The sequence below is a fragment of the Microtus oregoni genome, unplaced genomic scaffold (assembly GCF_018167655.1).
Source record: "Microtus oregoni isolate MIOR12 unplaced genomic scaffold, Mior012 000021F_ref0000039, whole genome shotgun sequence".
Lineage (NCBI taxonomy): Eukaryota > Metazoa > Chordata > Mammalia > Rodentia > Cricetidae > Microtus > Microtus oregoni.
In genome coordinates, this window is record NW_024543080.1 from 31,530,615 (window position 1) to 31,548,178 (window position 17,564).

Here is a 17,564-nt window from a genome sequence, read left to right on the forward strand (position 1 = left end):
TCCTCACCTGGGTGACATCATTGTTGGGGAGCAGATATCTGTGCAGCCAAAGACGATATGTTAAAAGAGTCATAGTGGAAAACACCGGCCAAGGCATGAAGATCTTTCTATTGCAAAAACAAAAAACTTTAAAGACAGGACAATTATCCAAACTGGTGTCATTGATCCCATGTTTTTGAAATGGTATTCTGGTGGTAGTAAAGAGTAGAGACTTAAAATAGGGCACCAGGAAAAGAATTCTGCCGGGGGTTTTGGTGACATCAAAGAGAGATGCAAAGTTCTGAAGTAAGAGAAGAACTGCAAACAAAGTGAATATTCCAGGTTAAACAAACCAAAAAGAAAAAAGATAGAAAAAATAAGTTCATATTTTTGTGGAAGTGATTGGTAGGAGATACTAAGCTACAATAGTAAATTCTAAATTTCAGAAGAAACATGTGGAATAGGATAAGTTGAGACTTAGGTTTCCAGAACAGTTTCACAAGAGAGAAAATTTTTACATTCTTGTTTTTTGGTAGAGGTACCCAAAACCAGTGTTTCTTAGCAACATGCTTTAGGGCGTAGTTATAATATCTGTGAGGTGTTCGGCTATATGCTGAGCTTTGTGTTATCAGCATTTCCCCAACAGTGATACTGAGAGCTCATCTAAGTTATAAAGAAAGTAACTGATGTAGCTGTGTTTTGAGTTTGGTATATCTTTTTACAATCCCACCTCATATTTAGTTTGAATTCTTTGAGCATCATCTTGCTGTATAGTTGCCACCAGTCAGGAACTCACACTGTACCCCTCACTTATTTCAAACTTGTGGTCCTCCTACCTTCCATTCCCTCGCCCAAGGCTGGGGATACAGACCTGTGCCAAGAGACTAGCTCTCCAGTTGCTCTTGACCTGAGCACGGTGTCATTCGTGAGGCCAGTTCTAACCTAGAGATCTTGATTTAGGAGTCACTCACTAATAATGTGGAGCAGGTGAAAGGACCATCTTAAGGACAGGACTGTGGATCACCTCTGAAGTTTGTAGAGTACCAAAGTACCATGACTTCACACAATCAGGCTATTTAGAAAGAGGAAAGGGGATTGGGGTAGGAAGTAATGACTTCAGAGAATGGAAATCTGAATAGGAAAGGCAAATCAGATGTTTTTTTTTTTTTTTTTACCCCCCTTTAAAGGCAATAAAATCAACACCTATGAAATCCTTCTGGTTAGCCAGAAATAGATACTTGGAGGCACTGGTGAAGTTTGCCGCAGTGGCTTTCACTGTTTCATTTAGAGATGGAATTGGAGACCTAGGGACTTGGAAGAGTTGGAAGACTGAATTGGTAGTTTCCTCTGTGCTATGCCACCTTAACTGACAACAGAGGGACTGAAAGACACCCGGTGGGTGGAATGTAAAGTAAAGGGCTTTTGTTTGTTCTTTTAATGTGTGAGACAAGATCACATTTATATGGATTTTAGGGTAGTCTGTGTAGAGAGTAATTTTAAGTAAAGCAAAATTATAATATGAAGTGCTTCTTAAACTTCACAGAACGCTGTACATCCATGGGCATACCAAGTTGGATTTCACAGTCTGGCATTCTGCAATTGAAAAAGCAGCAGGTACAGATGGTAACGCATTACAAGATCAGCAGCTCTGCAAAAATGACGTCCCCATTATTGTGAACAGCTGCATAGCATTTGTTACACAGTATGGTACGTATCACAGGATGTCTATTCAGCTCCTAGAACTTAGTGGTACCTCCATGGGAACGAATCAGTGCCTTTTCCCTTTGTGAGGACACCAGTGAAGACTAAGAGCACAGTTGTTGCTCAGCCGGTCCCACTCCTCCCAGCCACACTCATTTATACCAGGTAATCCTTTCCCACAGCTCTTTTGGTCCTTCATGTCTGTGAAAAGGCTATGTAGCCCATTAAAATTAGTAAAGACTGCTTTTAGTGGTAAAAATTTGAGAACAAAGCCAAGACAAAGTCACCATGCTTAAGTGTGGTTTGTAGAAATAGTAAAATCGTGAAATAATATACAAAATGATGTCCTTTCTGTTAGCAAGCTAATAAATAAATAAATTAAGTAGGTGTGTGTCATTCACTGCACAATAGTAAGAGTTTATATTAAGGAGGATCATTCATTTTAATGATTGAATTATTTGCTACAGATGCTTTTATGAATACTTAGTAGACAAAAATGATTTGATCTATACCTCTTTGTCAATTCTCATTTTAGTTTCATGTGAAAGTTTACCTGGAAAATAATCTTTATCTTCATTTTTATTTTTAAATTATTATGGATCCACAAAGATATATACATCATTCATATGTCTAAAAGATATAAAGTATTTATTTATTTATTCATTCATTTATTCATTCATTTATTTGTTTATGTGACTCTTTGTTCAAAACTAGGGACTTGTGCAAGCCAGGCTAGTGCCCTGTTGCTTATATATACTTTGACATGCATATTGAATATAATGTGTTTTTGACCTTTTAACAGATAGATAAGTGACATTTATGCGAAAATAAGCCAGATGTAGAAATGAATAAAATGATAGTATTTCTAAAGTTGTATTAACTTTTTATTCTCTTAGAATTATAGGTGCTTGGGGTGTTTTAAAGAAGAAATAAACAGTGACAGAAACATAGTAAAATACTGTGTTGTTAAGAAGTGTGCAGGCAGAGTGAGAAGTTCCCCTTGGATCTCACTTTATCTATGAAGCTGATGGCATGATAGATGACAATCTGTCAGAAATAAGCATTCCAATAAAAAGGTTTTTTTTCAGAAATTGAATTTATAATGTTTTATATTTATTTATAAAAAGCTCTTTTGAAAGACTGTCTTCTTAAGTATCTTCAAATAAAATCCAAATATTTTTTTTTATTTTCAATATTTCAATATTGTGTTTGTGCTGTATATATACTGAGATTATTCACTTAATCGTATGTGTGGACCTTACTTTAGGGTTTTCTTTGCTACCATTGTGCACTAACATGTTTCTTATCTGCTGTAGTCCTCTTTATTTGAGAAATGGTTGTATTCGTGTATGTGTTCATCCATGTTAACTTGGCTGCATCTCACAGGGATGTGGGGGCACATACTGTGTTAGCAAGGGCATAAGCTTACAGGGAACTTTCACATCACATTAGTTTCATTGTGGCATAGCATCCTTTTGACCTGAGTAATGATTAAACTAACACAGGTAGTCCCAGTGTAACCAATTGAATGTTTCTCTGGGGAAATCACAAGTTTCCCATGGTGTTTATTTGAATTTAAAATCATTAAGTACTGGATGGTTTCAACTATATCTGGTATATAATAAGAACTCTACAACTAACACAAAGTGTATCAACTTCTACTCTAGAGTAATAAAGCCAATAAGTGATTGTTCATATTTTTAGTAGAGTGTGGGATAAAACTGTTATGTACTAAGTACCTACATTAAGATTTGATAGGAATTTGAATGCTTCACAGAGCTCACAGTGAGCAAGTGTCTGCCTAAGAATCTCTACAGTAGCAATTATTTTGAATATCTTAGCCTTTGGATTAAAATGTAAAGTCTAGTTTTCTGTGTTCTCCATGTTAATATTTTGAACTTTACTGAGTTCAAAATGTATTATGGATTTAATCTTTAAATCAAGTATAGTAATTAAATCTTGGAGAAAGTTATTTCAATTTATATATACAATTATATTCAGTACTTTTATACATTATTGTGTGTGTGTGTGTGTGTGTGTGTGTGTGTGTGTGTGTGTTGATGCTACAGCATGTGTATGTAGGTCAGAAGACAATTTGTAAGATTCACTTCTCTTCTGCCTGTGGGTCCTTGGGTCAAATTCAAGGTTGCAAGCTTGGGAGCCAGAAGCTGTTAAAGTTGTTTTATTATTGGGTGTTAGAAATACCCTTAGAAATGGATGTTGTCTCTCAGGCACATAGTTAAAATTACTTCCTAGAATTTACTTATTTTTGTAGTAAGTAGCCGTTTGCCAAGTGCCTTTTGAGTTTTCCAAAGTACTGTTCCTGCCAGTTAAAAGAAAAAAGCAGGACTTGATATTTGGCTCCTTGACTTTTAGGGGCTCACAGATTTATGGCTTAAACACAAGCCCGTGGGCAGATAGTTATATCTCGGAGTATAAGATTCTGTGATAGAGAGACTCATTGTTCTACAGTGTGCATGGCAGTTTCCTCCAGTGTAGAGCATATAATATATAACTTTATGGTTGTCTGTTTAGGAAAATGTGTGTATAGTTCAATGTGCCCAGAGTGTAGCATGCAGAGATAGGACACATGCAAGAGGCATGAGGTTAGTCCAGCTCTGGTAGATTTTTAATTATAAAATTGTGTAAGTTTTGTCTGCCTGCATGAGGAAGGTTGCCTCTAGATATTTAGGCTTCTGACAAGACTAGCAGACATATATTGTCATCATCAACATTGTAAAGACAAACTGGGCCTGCATAAGAACAGGGCCAGGAAGCTTTATAATGTTGAGGAACCTAAGACACAGATATGAACAGAAGGAATATGAACAGAAGGAAGAGTGATTTTTGACATATTTTAAGTGAAATGAGTTACAAAGATTCTGATGTTGTATAATGTAAGGAAAAAGTAAAGCCATCTATTGAAATTGAGGAGGTGGTTTTAAAATATGATTGGGAGGAAGCTGATGAAAGGGGTAGAAAATCAATTTCTTTAGGGTTTTATCATTTCCTATAAGGTTATAAGTGGTATATATGTCTGTCTCTGTCTATATGATGGCATTTATATGTGTGGTGAATGAAATTTAAGACATAAAATCCAGGTAAAGACAGGTATGCTATACATGAGATGATAACGATGGATTGGTTCATGCAGGGAATTTTCTAATGTAGTAAAAAGAGCATAGAATTAAGACTCGAAGAGCAAAATGGATAGAACACTGGGGAAATCGTCCTAGAAGGGGAGAAAATAGGCATAAGAAAATGATACCACAAAAAGCCATAAGATTAACCAAATGTTGGCAGCAGATCCTGAGGGCCTGTCAAATGCTGCAAGTGGTTGTCATTATCCAGAAACTGAAGGACATCTAGATCATACCATTTATATGCGTAATGACGGTGCTCCAGAAGATTGCCTGGAGTGACTACAGGAATCAGGGCACATAGAAAAAGAACAGTGAATTTAGCTTGGCTTCACAAGGAGAAAGATCTGGGGAGGAAGCAAAGGATTTGTGTGTTTGTATCACCACCACCATCATTTTTTACCCCTGTTCTGTCACTAATCACTGCCTTGACTTTGATGGGGTGCCCGATGAGACAGTGAGTCGGGAACATTGGGCAAAGGTATAGGTAGACATAACAAAAATAAATAAGTGTTGAGAATATGAGAAATATTCTACAAACTTTTATAGTGTTCTGTCCAAATGTAGACAGGCTTGTTTTCTGAGACTGAGAAAATTCTTCTTGAGGTAGAAATACCTTTGCAAATGATAATATGGAGAACTACAGAGAGACCTGGGAAGGTTTGCTGAGGCTGAGGATCAGGGGGTTTATTCACTGGATTTCAATTTAAAATTGAGGGGTGCAAGGTTTTTAATTTCATATCTGATAACTTATTTTGTTTATGATCTCCACGGAAGAATCTGTTTTTTTCCTAATATATCAAAATAGGTTATGAGTTAAGATACTTCTCATTACTTTCTACATGTTTATCACAGGGTTAGGATGCAAGAACATTTATCAAAAGAATGGTGATCCTTCACACATAAGTGAACTCCTGGAGAGTTTCAAAAAGGATGCAAGAAGTGTTAAGTTGCGAGCTGGAAAACATCAACTTGAAGATGTGACGAGTGTGCTGAAGAATTTTCTGTCTGACATTGATGATGCACTTCTCACAAAGGAGCTCTATCCGTACTGGGTCTCTGCATTAGGTAAAAGACATTTTGCCTGCCTTCTAATTTAATAATTAGGGCTTTCTTTTAAGTCTTCAATCATCTGAAAACTACTAAACAGCATTTGGTTCTCTTGTTATTTACCCTAAAGCAGTATACCCCTGCCCTGTGTGTGTGTGTGTGTGTGTGTGTGTGTGTGTGTGTATGTGTATACGGATGTATGCATGCCTATGTACATGTGTGTGTGGAGGTATGCATACCATAAGTTGGTGGCAGGTCACTGTCCCAATCACTTCTCACCTTATTGTTTTGACTCTGGCTGAACTTGAAGCTTTCTAATTGACAGTATCTGCTACCTTGAAAGCCCTTTCAATCTTGTGTCTCTGGCTGCCCACGCTGGCATTACTGGAACACACTACCCTGCCTGGCTATTGTACAGGAGTGCTGACAATCTAAACTCAGGTATTCATGCTTGCACAACTGGCATTCTACCCACAAAGACATTTTCTCTGCCCACTCATCATATTTTTTATATGACCTAGAATCGTTCCCAAATTTTGTCTTCTTATTGCTTTATTTTGTAAATATCTGTTTATTATAAAGTGCATGAAATGTCTTCTGGTAAACTTATTGCTTGATCTAATAATGTTATAATGTTAATTAGATTTTATTGAATAAATGTGATTGCTTTTAAAGCCATGAACTAGATGACATGCGGGGGAATGTTTGGATTATCCTGGGATAGCAAATAATTCTAAATTTAATGGGTGATTTGGATATTTTCCCTTCTTGTTTTTCTGGAGTCATCTCTGGGCACCACATTTCCTTTGATAGATCTCCTGTGTGGTTTAAATGAGCACAAGAGACAACACTTGTGATTTTGAATAGGAATGTACTTGGGAAATGTGTCAGAGTTCCTGCCTCTTTTGGGGATCATACAGAACATTAAAAGTGACCGTAGACATTTAAAGAATCTTTGGCATGTCCCTGGCTCTTGAGTAATAGCTAGGAAGGCCTAAGCAGGAAATGGAAAACCTTGCTTCCAAAGGTCACTGGGGATTGTACCAGGGGAGTAGTTGCAAAGTCAGCGGAAGTTGTTGCTTTGAAGAGTGGTTGGTACTTCCTACATCAGCTGATACTAGTTTGAACTGCCAATATAATCCACCTGAATTCTACAATGGGAAACATTCCCAGTTCTCAGTTACTTCAGAGATTTGTCTTCTACAGTTAAGAGGAGAGAGGGCAATCCTTTCTCATTTGTCTTTTGATGGACCAGTTAATTTCTTTTCATGACAAAGGCACAAGGCCCATTATCTCTGATATCGGAATTATGGTATTAAGACCTGAACATCACCTCTTCCTCATTGTCTTTTTTTTTTTTTTTTTTTTTTTTTTTTTTTTTTTTTTTTTTTTTACCTGAGATTTGAAGGCTGCCTGGCTGGTAATAGGCCCCTTATGTAGATCAAACAAATAGTGGAGTTCATAGTTCTGCGATGTCTTGTAGCTTTGGAAAGATATTTAGGGTTTCATATGAAAAAGGGGTCAGAAATACCTTTTTCAAATGCAACTGTTGAAATCCCTCTGTAGTCAGATATAATATACCTTTGACTTAGCTTTTCAATGTATGATGTATAATGAAGTTTTAATAATTTGTTAACTGTACTCCTGTTAAGATGTAAAAGTCCATAAAAATAGGCTGTACAAAAGGAAAAAATCTTCTTACCCTCCCATTTTGAAAGTGCTTAATTTTAAATTGCATATTATAAAAACAACAATATATGACTATGTGATGCGTTTCTTTTTTAAAATTACAGACAATTGTGTTAAAAGTTTGAATGTTTACTCTTGAAACCTGCTTGTATCATTTATATGCTTATAACTATTATTTAAAAATAATATTGGGAGGTAAATTTTTGGTAGAAATGACTAGTTTAAATGTAAAGAATGTTCTCCCTAGATACACAAGATGAACAAGAAAGAACTGAAAAATACAGAGCATTCATACGAACTCTTCCAGCGGTCAACAGAGCAACACTGGCAGCAATAATTGAACACCTTTACAGGTTAGTGGACTCCTGAAACTTCTGAGCACCGCAGGGCAAAACCGCTGTCACTGTCTTTGAAACTTAAAGTTGTGTAGCTGAGCTTCCATATTTTACATGAAGATTTACAAATCTTAAAAAATGTTACTTTACCCTATGTTTTTGTAATTAAGGTATAATTACAGTTGAGTATGATGGTGATATTCTTAAATCAGTAAGAAATGGTTGGTTGGATGCAGCTACCCCTGACCCTGCCCTGCCCTGCTGTTAACAAGCAGGACATTTAAAACTTTTCCAAGTACGAAGTTGGAGAAGATAATGTGTTGTTTTTGTTGGTTAGTAAATAAAGCTGTTTCGGCCAGTGGTTTAGAGGAATAAAGCTAGGCAGAAACACTAAACTGAATGATGGGAGAGAGAGGGCAGAGTCAGTGAGATATCATGTAGCCTCCTCAGGAGGCGACAAAGACAGGAACCTAGTGGAGTCTAGTTGGCTGGGAAACAAAGGAGCTGCCTCCAATAAAGGCAGGAGGTCATGAATGCTTTGTAAATCATATTAGCTGTTTGATTTTATAAGAAATGACTGATATAATCTGGTTTAGCATAGTAAAGGGAATATTTGCAAAAAGTCAGGAAAGCCTAATAAGGAAACATTTCCTTGGGCTCTGATGAGAAGGTCAGAGTAAGACTTTGAGAAAACTGGTTTCGAAATAATGGTGAGCAGCATCACAATACCAAGAAGTAAATAAAAAATTTTCAGTGTGCACAGTTATTCCAGAAATTAATCAGAGAAAATAAAGAGATTCATAGGAAGGATGATATTACCGAAAGAGGCTCAAGAAAGCCAGGAATTGGGCGAGGTCATCAAAAGTGGGAGTCACCTTGGATGCAGTCAGATTGATAAAGATTCTAATTTAATAGCTGCCCTGGATAACAGCTCACTTCTGCTATCAGTAGCAGCCACTTAGCTCCACTCACCACGTATTCATTATGCACTCCAGAGTAATTAAAGCAAGAGTCTCCTACTGAGATTCTGAGATCCGAGGGACACAGATAGACACAGAGATCAGTTTTCTAGATGTTTACAGTGTCATGTGATAAAAGTGCAGAAGTGGTCTGGACCAGCGCTTGGAATTGTTAACTCTTCCGTTATTAAATTCCAGATCCTTTTCATCTTGTAAATCATCTATGTTGATTGCAGTTTCTTTGTCCAATTTCTACTATGCAAGTTTGCATTTCATTATGGATTTCTGACATTATCATATATAATACTACCATGTTTACTCCTTTTGTGTGTGTGTGTTTCCAGTGTAATTAAGTCGAGAGTCTTGTAGCTGCTCTATATTCAGTTAGTGAAAACTCAATAAGGTCATGAACAGGCACTTGTATTTCTCCTAAACATTCTTTTCCTTGGAACTCTCCCTTGTGGAGGTGATTGCGGTTGTGAAGCACTGTTAACTTATATCAGTGAATATTTATAGTGCCCTTTGCAATACCCAAAGGTTGTAGCTTACTGTTTAGAAGAGTTAATTTACTTGTCGATATCTATTTATTTTAGAAAGGCTCAGGCGGGGGGGGGGGGCGCTGAAGAGTTAGCTCAGCAATTAAGATCACTTACTGATCATTCAGGGGACTCAGCTTCCATTACCAGCACACATATGGCAGATCAAAATCATATGTAATTCCAGTTCCTGGAGATCCAGTGCTTCTTCAACTCTGTGTTATTAATAAATATTAATAAATAATAAGCAAAGACATTCTTGGTAGTTTTCTAAGATAAGGATGGCTGCATTTTTTAATTATGGTTTTGCTTACGGAGATGCAATGATATCCTGTTTTGAACTGGATGGACACCTGTTGGGAAAGGACTTGGAAGTCATAAAGAACCATTTGGATTTTATTCTGTTAAAGAGAAAGTAGTTGTCTCATCAAGTCTAGTTTAGCATAGCAGCCCCTCTGATGGGATTCTCTGGTTAATGATGAATGACAACCAGGAAACAGTTTTTTTAGCTCTGATAAGAAGCTAAAGTGTGTATGACCTGACCGATGGTGCATTTTGTGGCAAGTGTGGCCTTTGCCTGTGAACTGACAACCCTCATCACAAGTCCAGCAAGTCCCCGTGGAGCCTGCATTATCCTGACTTCTTGTCCCTGTGCTTCTTTCGGGATTGGTTGCAGCTACAAACATCATTTCTAGCCAGGACTTTACTTACTCATTTTTGTGCTCTGGGCATGAGCTGTTCTTTGGTTGGCACTGTTTATGGATAGTCAGTCTCTGAGCACTGGAGAGGTGGAGGGGGTGAAAACAGTGGGGATTTAAAGACTCCTTTTAACAGTAATTTTGCTTCTGTTTTTAAGTAGACTTTGAGTGTCTTTAAATCCCCACTGAACCTTTTATTTTGAAGAGCTTCATACAGTGTGTGTGTGTGTGTGTGTGTGTGTGTTTAAAATGATAGCTGAGGATTTTACCTTGTATTATGATGAAATTCTTGAATACAAGTATGTCATAATGAGATATACTTTCCCATAACAGGGTTCAGAAATGCTCAGAAATCAATCACATGAATGCCCATAACTTGGCATTGGTCTTTTCTTCATGCTTATTTCAAACTAAGGGACAAACTAGCGAAGAAGTCAATGTAATTGAAGATCTAATTAATAATTACGTTGAAATATTTGAGGTAAGAATTCTAAGCCCTCTCCTCGTTACAATGGATTAGGCATCACGGCTTGCAGAACACGTTCCTTTTTGCAGGATGTTATTCAGGTCCTTGTGAATATTTAAAAATAGAGACCATGAAGGATAGTTTGCGTTGAAGGTCTTAGATATAATTGGATTTAAACCAGTAACCATTTATTTAAAATGTAGCAGCTTTTAAATATTTTTAGCATCTGTTGTCTGTTGGCCAGCCTACTATTTACAGGGCCTGTGTATGTATTCTCCTCACTCTGTATATGCATTAAGTGTGTCTACTGAGAGGTGTGAAGTTAGGAGTTTAACAAATTCAGTGATCAACAAAGGCCTGTTAAATGTTGCTATTGAAATCACCCTGAGTGTTTTTAAAACTCTACTCCAATTGGACGATAATTATGAAGCATTATCTTATGGCTTGTACTGAGTCCTCACATGTATTTAGTTCACTTTTCAGTTGGCGGCTCTCTGAAGTGAGCATCTTTATGTTTTTTAGTAAACTATTAGAATAGGAATGTTTTTATTGTTTAAGGAAGATAAAATATGGGAAATAAGGCCAGGCTTTAGTAATTCTGGAAGAAGTTTTTTTCAATGTATATAACTCTCACATCCCTTCTTTTTTTTTTTTTTTTTTTTTTTTCGAGACAGGGTTTCTCTATGGTTTTGGAGCCTGTCCTGGAACTAGCTCTGTAGACCAGGCTGGTCTCGAACTCACAGAGATCCACCTGCCTCTGCCTCCCAAGTGCTGGGATTAAAGGTGTGCGCCACCACCGCCCGGCTCTCACATCCCCTCTTTGATCTAGAGTCTTTCAGAGCTTGCTCAAATGATACTTTCTCCTATTCTGTGGGTACAGATGTTCCAGATGAAACCAGATGAGTTAATGCGACCATTTAATAATCTTGAGAAATTTTACTATTATTATTATTTAATTTATTTATTTATTCTCCTCTCACATATTACATTCCAACGACAGTTTTCCATCCGTCCTCACCTCCCAGTCCCTCCTATCCTCCAGACACCCCCCAGCTCCATTTTCTTAGAAAATAGCAGGCCTCCCATGGATATCAACCAAACATGGAATAACAAGTTATAATAAGACTAGGCACATATACCCTCATATCAATGCTGGATGAGGCAACCCAGTAAGACAAAAAGGGTCCCAAGTGGAGGCAAAAGTATCAGAGACATCCTTACCCCCACTATTGGGAGTCCTGCAAGAATAAGTTACACAACCAAAACATATATGCAGAGGACGTAGGTCAGACCCATACAGGCCCCCTGATTGTAGCTTCAGTCTTTGTAGGCTCTGTTAGCCCTGGATAGTTGATTCTGTGAGCCATATTCTTGTGGTGTCCTTGACCCCTCTGGCTCCTATAATTCTTCCTCCCCCTCTTCTTCAGGATGCCCCCCACCAAGTTCTGTCTAATGTTTGAGTGTGGTTCTCTGCATCTGCCCCATCAGTGACTGGATGAAGCCTTTCTAATGATGATTATTCAGGGTTCCCATCTATGAATGTAACAGAATATCGTTAGGAATCATTTCATTGACTTTCTTATTTTTCCCCCACTAGTTGTGTTGGGTTCTATGCTAGGTATCTGGGCTTTCCAGCCTCTGGTTTCTGGCCCTTCAGTCTGCTTTTTAGACTCCAGGAGGTTTCTGTTGCACTGGATTTCTACTTTGCCTCCCAAAAGCTCCTCAGTTGCATTGCTTCTCCCTCTCTTTCTCCTCTGACACCTGATCTCTTCTGTTCCCATCTCCACTGGCCCCTAGTTCACCCATATTATCTATTCTATTTCCCTTTCACAGGGAGATTCATGTGTTCCCCCTTGAGCCCTCCTTGTTACTTAGCTTCTCTGGGTGTATGGATTGTAGCATGACTATACTTTTCTTTATAGCTAATATCCACATATAAGTAAGTACATACCATGTTTGTACTCCATCCATTTGCCTGAAAGTCTCATGATATCATTTTGTTTAACAGTTAAGTAATACTCCATTGGGTAAATTAGTGTATTTTCTTTATCCAATCTTCTGTTGAGGGATATCTAGGTTGTTTCCAGTTTCTGACTATTTTGAATAAAACTGCTATGAACATAGTTGTGCAAGTGTCCTTGTGATAGGATGGAGTGTCCTTTAGGTATGCCTGGAGTGGGACAGTATTCCTTACCAGAGAAAAATGAAAGATTTTAGTAATGTAACAGTTTGTATTTTAATTTCTAGGAGAGTTCATATCAGAACTGCCTTTTCTTGTGCTTTGGTCTCTTTCTCATTTTCTCCTGTTTGTCAAGTGTTTTTGTTTTTTTGATCAATAGCAGCTTCTTTGAAATGATTTGATGCTGAGATAAAATAAATGTGGCTTTACATGCTCTCTTTATTATGCTAATAAAGCTAAATGGTTACCTTCCTAGTGTTGTTGAACTTAAATTTTTACTGAAAGTTTAACAAGCCCTTAAGGAATTTTTGTTTGAGTGATGAGTCTTGTTTCTCACCTGCAAGCAATTTCAGACATTTTCCATGGGAACCTGTACTTGTAAATCTCTATGGTTTTCCATGAGTAAACTCTACAGTCTGATGGGCCAATGTCAGAGCATGTTCTAAGCCCTATGAGGCTCAGTTGGCTTCGTGTTGCCCAAATTGTGGGGCTCCTGTGATCAAGGTGATGATAATGATGACATCCTGGTCTCTTTACAGTTGGTCGTTACTTAAATTCCTGAGGAGCTAGGTGAGAAAGAGCACCTTCGCTCTGTGTGCTTTACATTATTAGAATATCCCAAATTATATTTTAAACAGGTTAAAGAAGACCAAGTCAAACAAATGGACATAGAAAATAGCTTTATAACCAAGTGGAAAGACACTCAAGTGAGTAGTAAGAGTTAGTCTCTAAAGACTTAAAAACCAAATGTTCGTAAATACATTTGTTGTGTGTGTTCAAGTTACTATTCGATGTAGAGTAAAAGAGACTGGTAAAAGACTGGGGCAACTCTGAAACCCGAAGCATACATGCAGAAAGTATTAATATAACCTTAAATATTGAGGAAACACTGGTTATTATTTACTAAAAACAAAACACCATTGCCTATGGCAGTGGATTTCAAAGGAAGCATTTAAAGCCAAAGAAATACTAGACTAAATTGCAAAATCCCACAGCATAATGATTTTATCCCTTATGGATTAGGAAAATATAAATGATTTCCTATATGCATCTGTTCTGCACGCTCTCAGATGATTGCATTAATGAGACGGTTTCTAAGGTGACCTGTGTAACGCATACTAACTTTTGTCTTAAGTCTGCTTTTCTAAATCCTGTCTTGCTTTCCTAGTCACATTGCATTGGATTTGTGTGCTCAGGATGCACCATGCTTTTCCAGGGTGCTTTATCTTGTTTGATGAATTCACTGGAACGTCTTAAGGTTGATCATTAATCATCTTCTGGTAACTAGGAATGATAATTGATTCAGGGTTTCACTGTAAATAATAGAAATGGGTCAAATGTACTCTGTTCATAATTACACTCAGATAATGAGGCAAATTCCTGCTTATTAGTCGGACTCAAAGTTTGCTTCAGTCCTGAAACGTCTGCTTCTAATTAAAGGAATCATTGCAGCTATCATTCTATATGAAGCAGATGAGCGCATGCTTAGATTCCCCAGAACTAATACTGTGATACTAATTACTTAACAAATGATTACCTCCATTTTACTGGGTGTAATTAATCCAACTTTTAGAGGAGTTAGGTATAACACTAAACTAAAAAAAAAAAAATCTGGCTTATTTTCAGTGTTTATAATTCTTACTTGGTGTGACTGTAATTCGGTCCTGAAATGAAGGACTGTGAGCCTGAAAAGAAATCTTTGCCCGTCTAATCTGTATTGCTGTTGCCTGTGGATCTGTTTGTATTTTGCAACAAAGAAAACAGTCTTGAACACCTTGAATTTACCATAAGTGAATCAATTATATATAAAATAAATTGAGAAAGACATAGGAATAATGTGGAAAATGGTTATTTCTGCTTGGGTCTTGCTTCATTCTATTTAAAACCCCGTTTTGGAGTATTTGTTGAGTGCTTCTGTCTTCATCCTGTTTTAATTCTTAGCTTCTTAATTACTTAACTACTTAGCTACTTATTGGTTCACTCTATTCTGTGGTGTGTGGTTTTTTTCATGTATATGATGTTTTCTTCTTGCTGCGATGTTTATACAAACAGTGAAAAGCAAACATGGTAGCTGCATCTTTCTCCCTAGAAATTGTATGTAACTCAAAACTGAGAAAGAGAATTTGGAAATAAGCCTTTTTTTTTTTTCATGCAACATAGTGACAAAATAACTAAGAGTGCTTTTTCAAAGTGCATTTAAATCTTTTTCCCTCGGTGCACTTTAATCTTTCTTGCTCATCAGATTTTAGACTTTTATGCCAAGGATAATTTAGCATCAGAATGATTACATCTCAGAATGTTTTTAAATTATTGGTGATAGATGTTTTTAGTGGTTATACAGTAGACTTCTGAAAAAAAAAAGAAAGGTCAATGCAAATTAATGTTTTTGGTTGTTAGCCTAGCCTTTAACTGCTGAGCCATCTCTCCAGCCCAATGCAAATTATTTTTATGTATTGATTTGTATCTTTGGGCAATGTTTAGTTCTGTTGGTCTATTCTGTGCTGATTTTTACTTTTCCTTTTTACCTGTAACTTTACTCTTCATCTCTGTTAGAGCATGTAATGACGCACACGAGCATTCTTAGATGCGTCAGCAAGAATAACAAAAGCTTGCTTGTCCACCTCATTCTATTCTTTACTTGTCCTTTTCTTGCAAAATTACTTTCTTTGTTTATAATTTTAGCTCAGCTTTGATTACCATACCTTCCCATTTCAATGTTTGAATGTGTTAGCTGCATGAAAACTTAACCAGGGCCTATTTTGTCTTTTAAGATTATGTCCATTTGCACTAAGAGCTTTTCATATTCTGTGGCTCTTAACCTCTTGTTGTCAAATGCAGCCTACATCCACCCCAGAGCCATTGCTTCAGTATTTGAAGCTACTAAGGCCTTGATCATGGCATAAAAAATTCAGACTGTGAATGATGTTGCTACTTATACCACTTATTCGGTATAATAAATATGTTTGTCTGTGAGAAAAGAGCACGCTTTGAAATAAGTACCTAATAATGGTGAACAGAAGAACTGAGGTAACTTCATTGCTGTGCATTTTTGAGATGGGTGACAAGCATTTTGTAACTCTGTTCAGTGCTGTGTATGTGATTTTGTGACATAATTATGTGTGCTGTCTTCACGTCTGCCTTCCTAGGTGTCCCAGGCTGGAGACTTGTTAATTGAAGTATATGTAGAAAGGAAGGAACCTGACTGCAGTATTATAATCCGGGTGAGTCCTAAGGTGCAAAGGGTTGTCGGAATGCTCAGAACCAGTGTTTGCTGCGATATTTTCCATTGTATTTTGTATTTTAAGTTCTCTTCCCTTCCAACAGTGACTGGCAGCAAGGTTGATCTTTCCTAGCAGGACCCTCCAGGAATTCGGTATTTTAATTATTTGGAAGAGAGCATCACCTGTGCATGAGTTTCGATTTTTCTGCAGATGCTAGAAAATAAACTGAACTCAAGTTCTTGCTTCTCCCTTCCTAAAATTTTAACTTAAGGCAAATTATTTACCCTGCCTTAGCCCCCATTTTAACAATAAAGTGAGGAAAATTTACAGTATTAATATTGTATCACTGATGGAATGACTCATAAATCAAAAACTATGCACATAGCAAATTATTTCCCAAATTGCTATTTAATAAGCAGCTATTTTAGTATTATGAATGCCCAGTCTCATTTCTTATATTCCAACATTTACACTTAATATTAGGTAACTCTTTCTTTTCTTTGAGCTAAATTAAAAATAGGTGTTTTCTGTAGTATTTTCCTCGATAACTGGTCTACATTAGAGGCAGTTGCAGAGCTCCTGCATGCTCTTACTTGGTAAGATGATTGTTCCTGAGTAAAGAATACATAATCTTCTCTGTAGCAGAAGTTTGCTTTATTATCTCTTTTAAACTCTTAAGATGTTAAATATATTGCTACTATTAAATCAAGTAATTCCAGTGGTTATATATTGTGACTATATGCCATTAGTACCTTGCTTAGCACATGGACCTGGAACATGATCATGGAGTCTATGAACAGATCTTGTAGGAGACATTTTCTCTTCACTAGTCACATCATAGTTCTGATGCTGAATGTTTGACTGTGGTCATAATGCAGATGAGAAGCTATTACAAATTAAATTATAGACTAAATCTACCAGCAGAATCTTTAATTAATGCTAGAAGGTATAGAATACATGATTTAACTGCATGCATATATATGTTTTATAAGAAAGAATATATATATTCTTTGAAAGCATATTTTAATTTTGTAATTCTAATGAAGTTGTATTATATGTTACTATTATGCAAAAGTTCTCATATTTTCAACTGTCTTAGAATAAAAGCCTATGCAATTCCAAACAATACCAGAAAGCAGAACAGCAGTAGCAAACTATACAACAATAATCAAATAATCACTACCATTTGCATATGGCTATAAGAGTGTCAAACCATATTGCAGTATTTATACTGTTGATTTTGACCTCAAGGCCTGGAGGCATATGATACACCATGTTTTGGGAAATGGAAAATGGGAATTAAAGACATTAAGGGCATACCACAGACCTGGATCATCATAACCTGAACCTAATATTCATTACACTGCTCTTTGCATTTCATAAATTAATGCTTTCCTGAGTGTGGAGTTCAAGGCAACTCCTACCACCTACTTCCCAAATTTAATTTCTCACTCACTTTTAATCTATTAAAACAGTGCTATATTTCTCTTTAAGAAAATCTTTCCAGAGAGAAAGAAATGACTCATTAATCAGAAGTTCTTCTATAAGACCCTAGTTTGATTCCCAGAACCCACATGATAGCTCACACCATCTGTAACCCCAGTTCTAGGG

At 36.8% G+C, this 17,564-nt stretch overlaps 1 protein-coding gene across 3 annotated transcripts in view; it reads left to right on the forward strand.

The window, feature by feature from the left end:
* Arap2 (ArfGAP with RhoGAP domain, ankyrin repeat and PH domain 2) overlaps positions 1 to 17,564 on the forward strand; it is a 174,029-nt gene that overhangs the window by 113,957 nt on the left and 42,508 nt on the right. For 2 of the 3 annotated variants that reach the window (XM_041671298.1, XM_041671299.1), the window contains exons 20-25: positions 1,523 to 1,686; positions 5,676 to 5,888; positions 7,807 to 7,912; positions 10,421 to 10,568; positions 13,371 to 13,439; positions 15,879 to 15,953. In XM_041671298.1, the coding sequence (XP_041527232.1) occupies positions 1,523 to 1,686; positions 5,676 to 5,888; positions 7,807 to 7,912; positions 10,421 to 10,568; positions 13,371 to 13,439; positions 15,879 to 15,953 (775 nt within the window). The remainder of the gene's footprint in view (positions 1 to 1,522; positions 1,687 to 5,675; positions 5,889 to 7,806; positions 7,913 to 10,420; positions 10,569 to 13,370; positions 13,440 to 15,878; positions 15,954 to 17,564) is intronic. The other variant, XM_041671300.1, reaches the window with a different exon arrangement.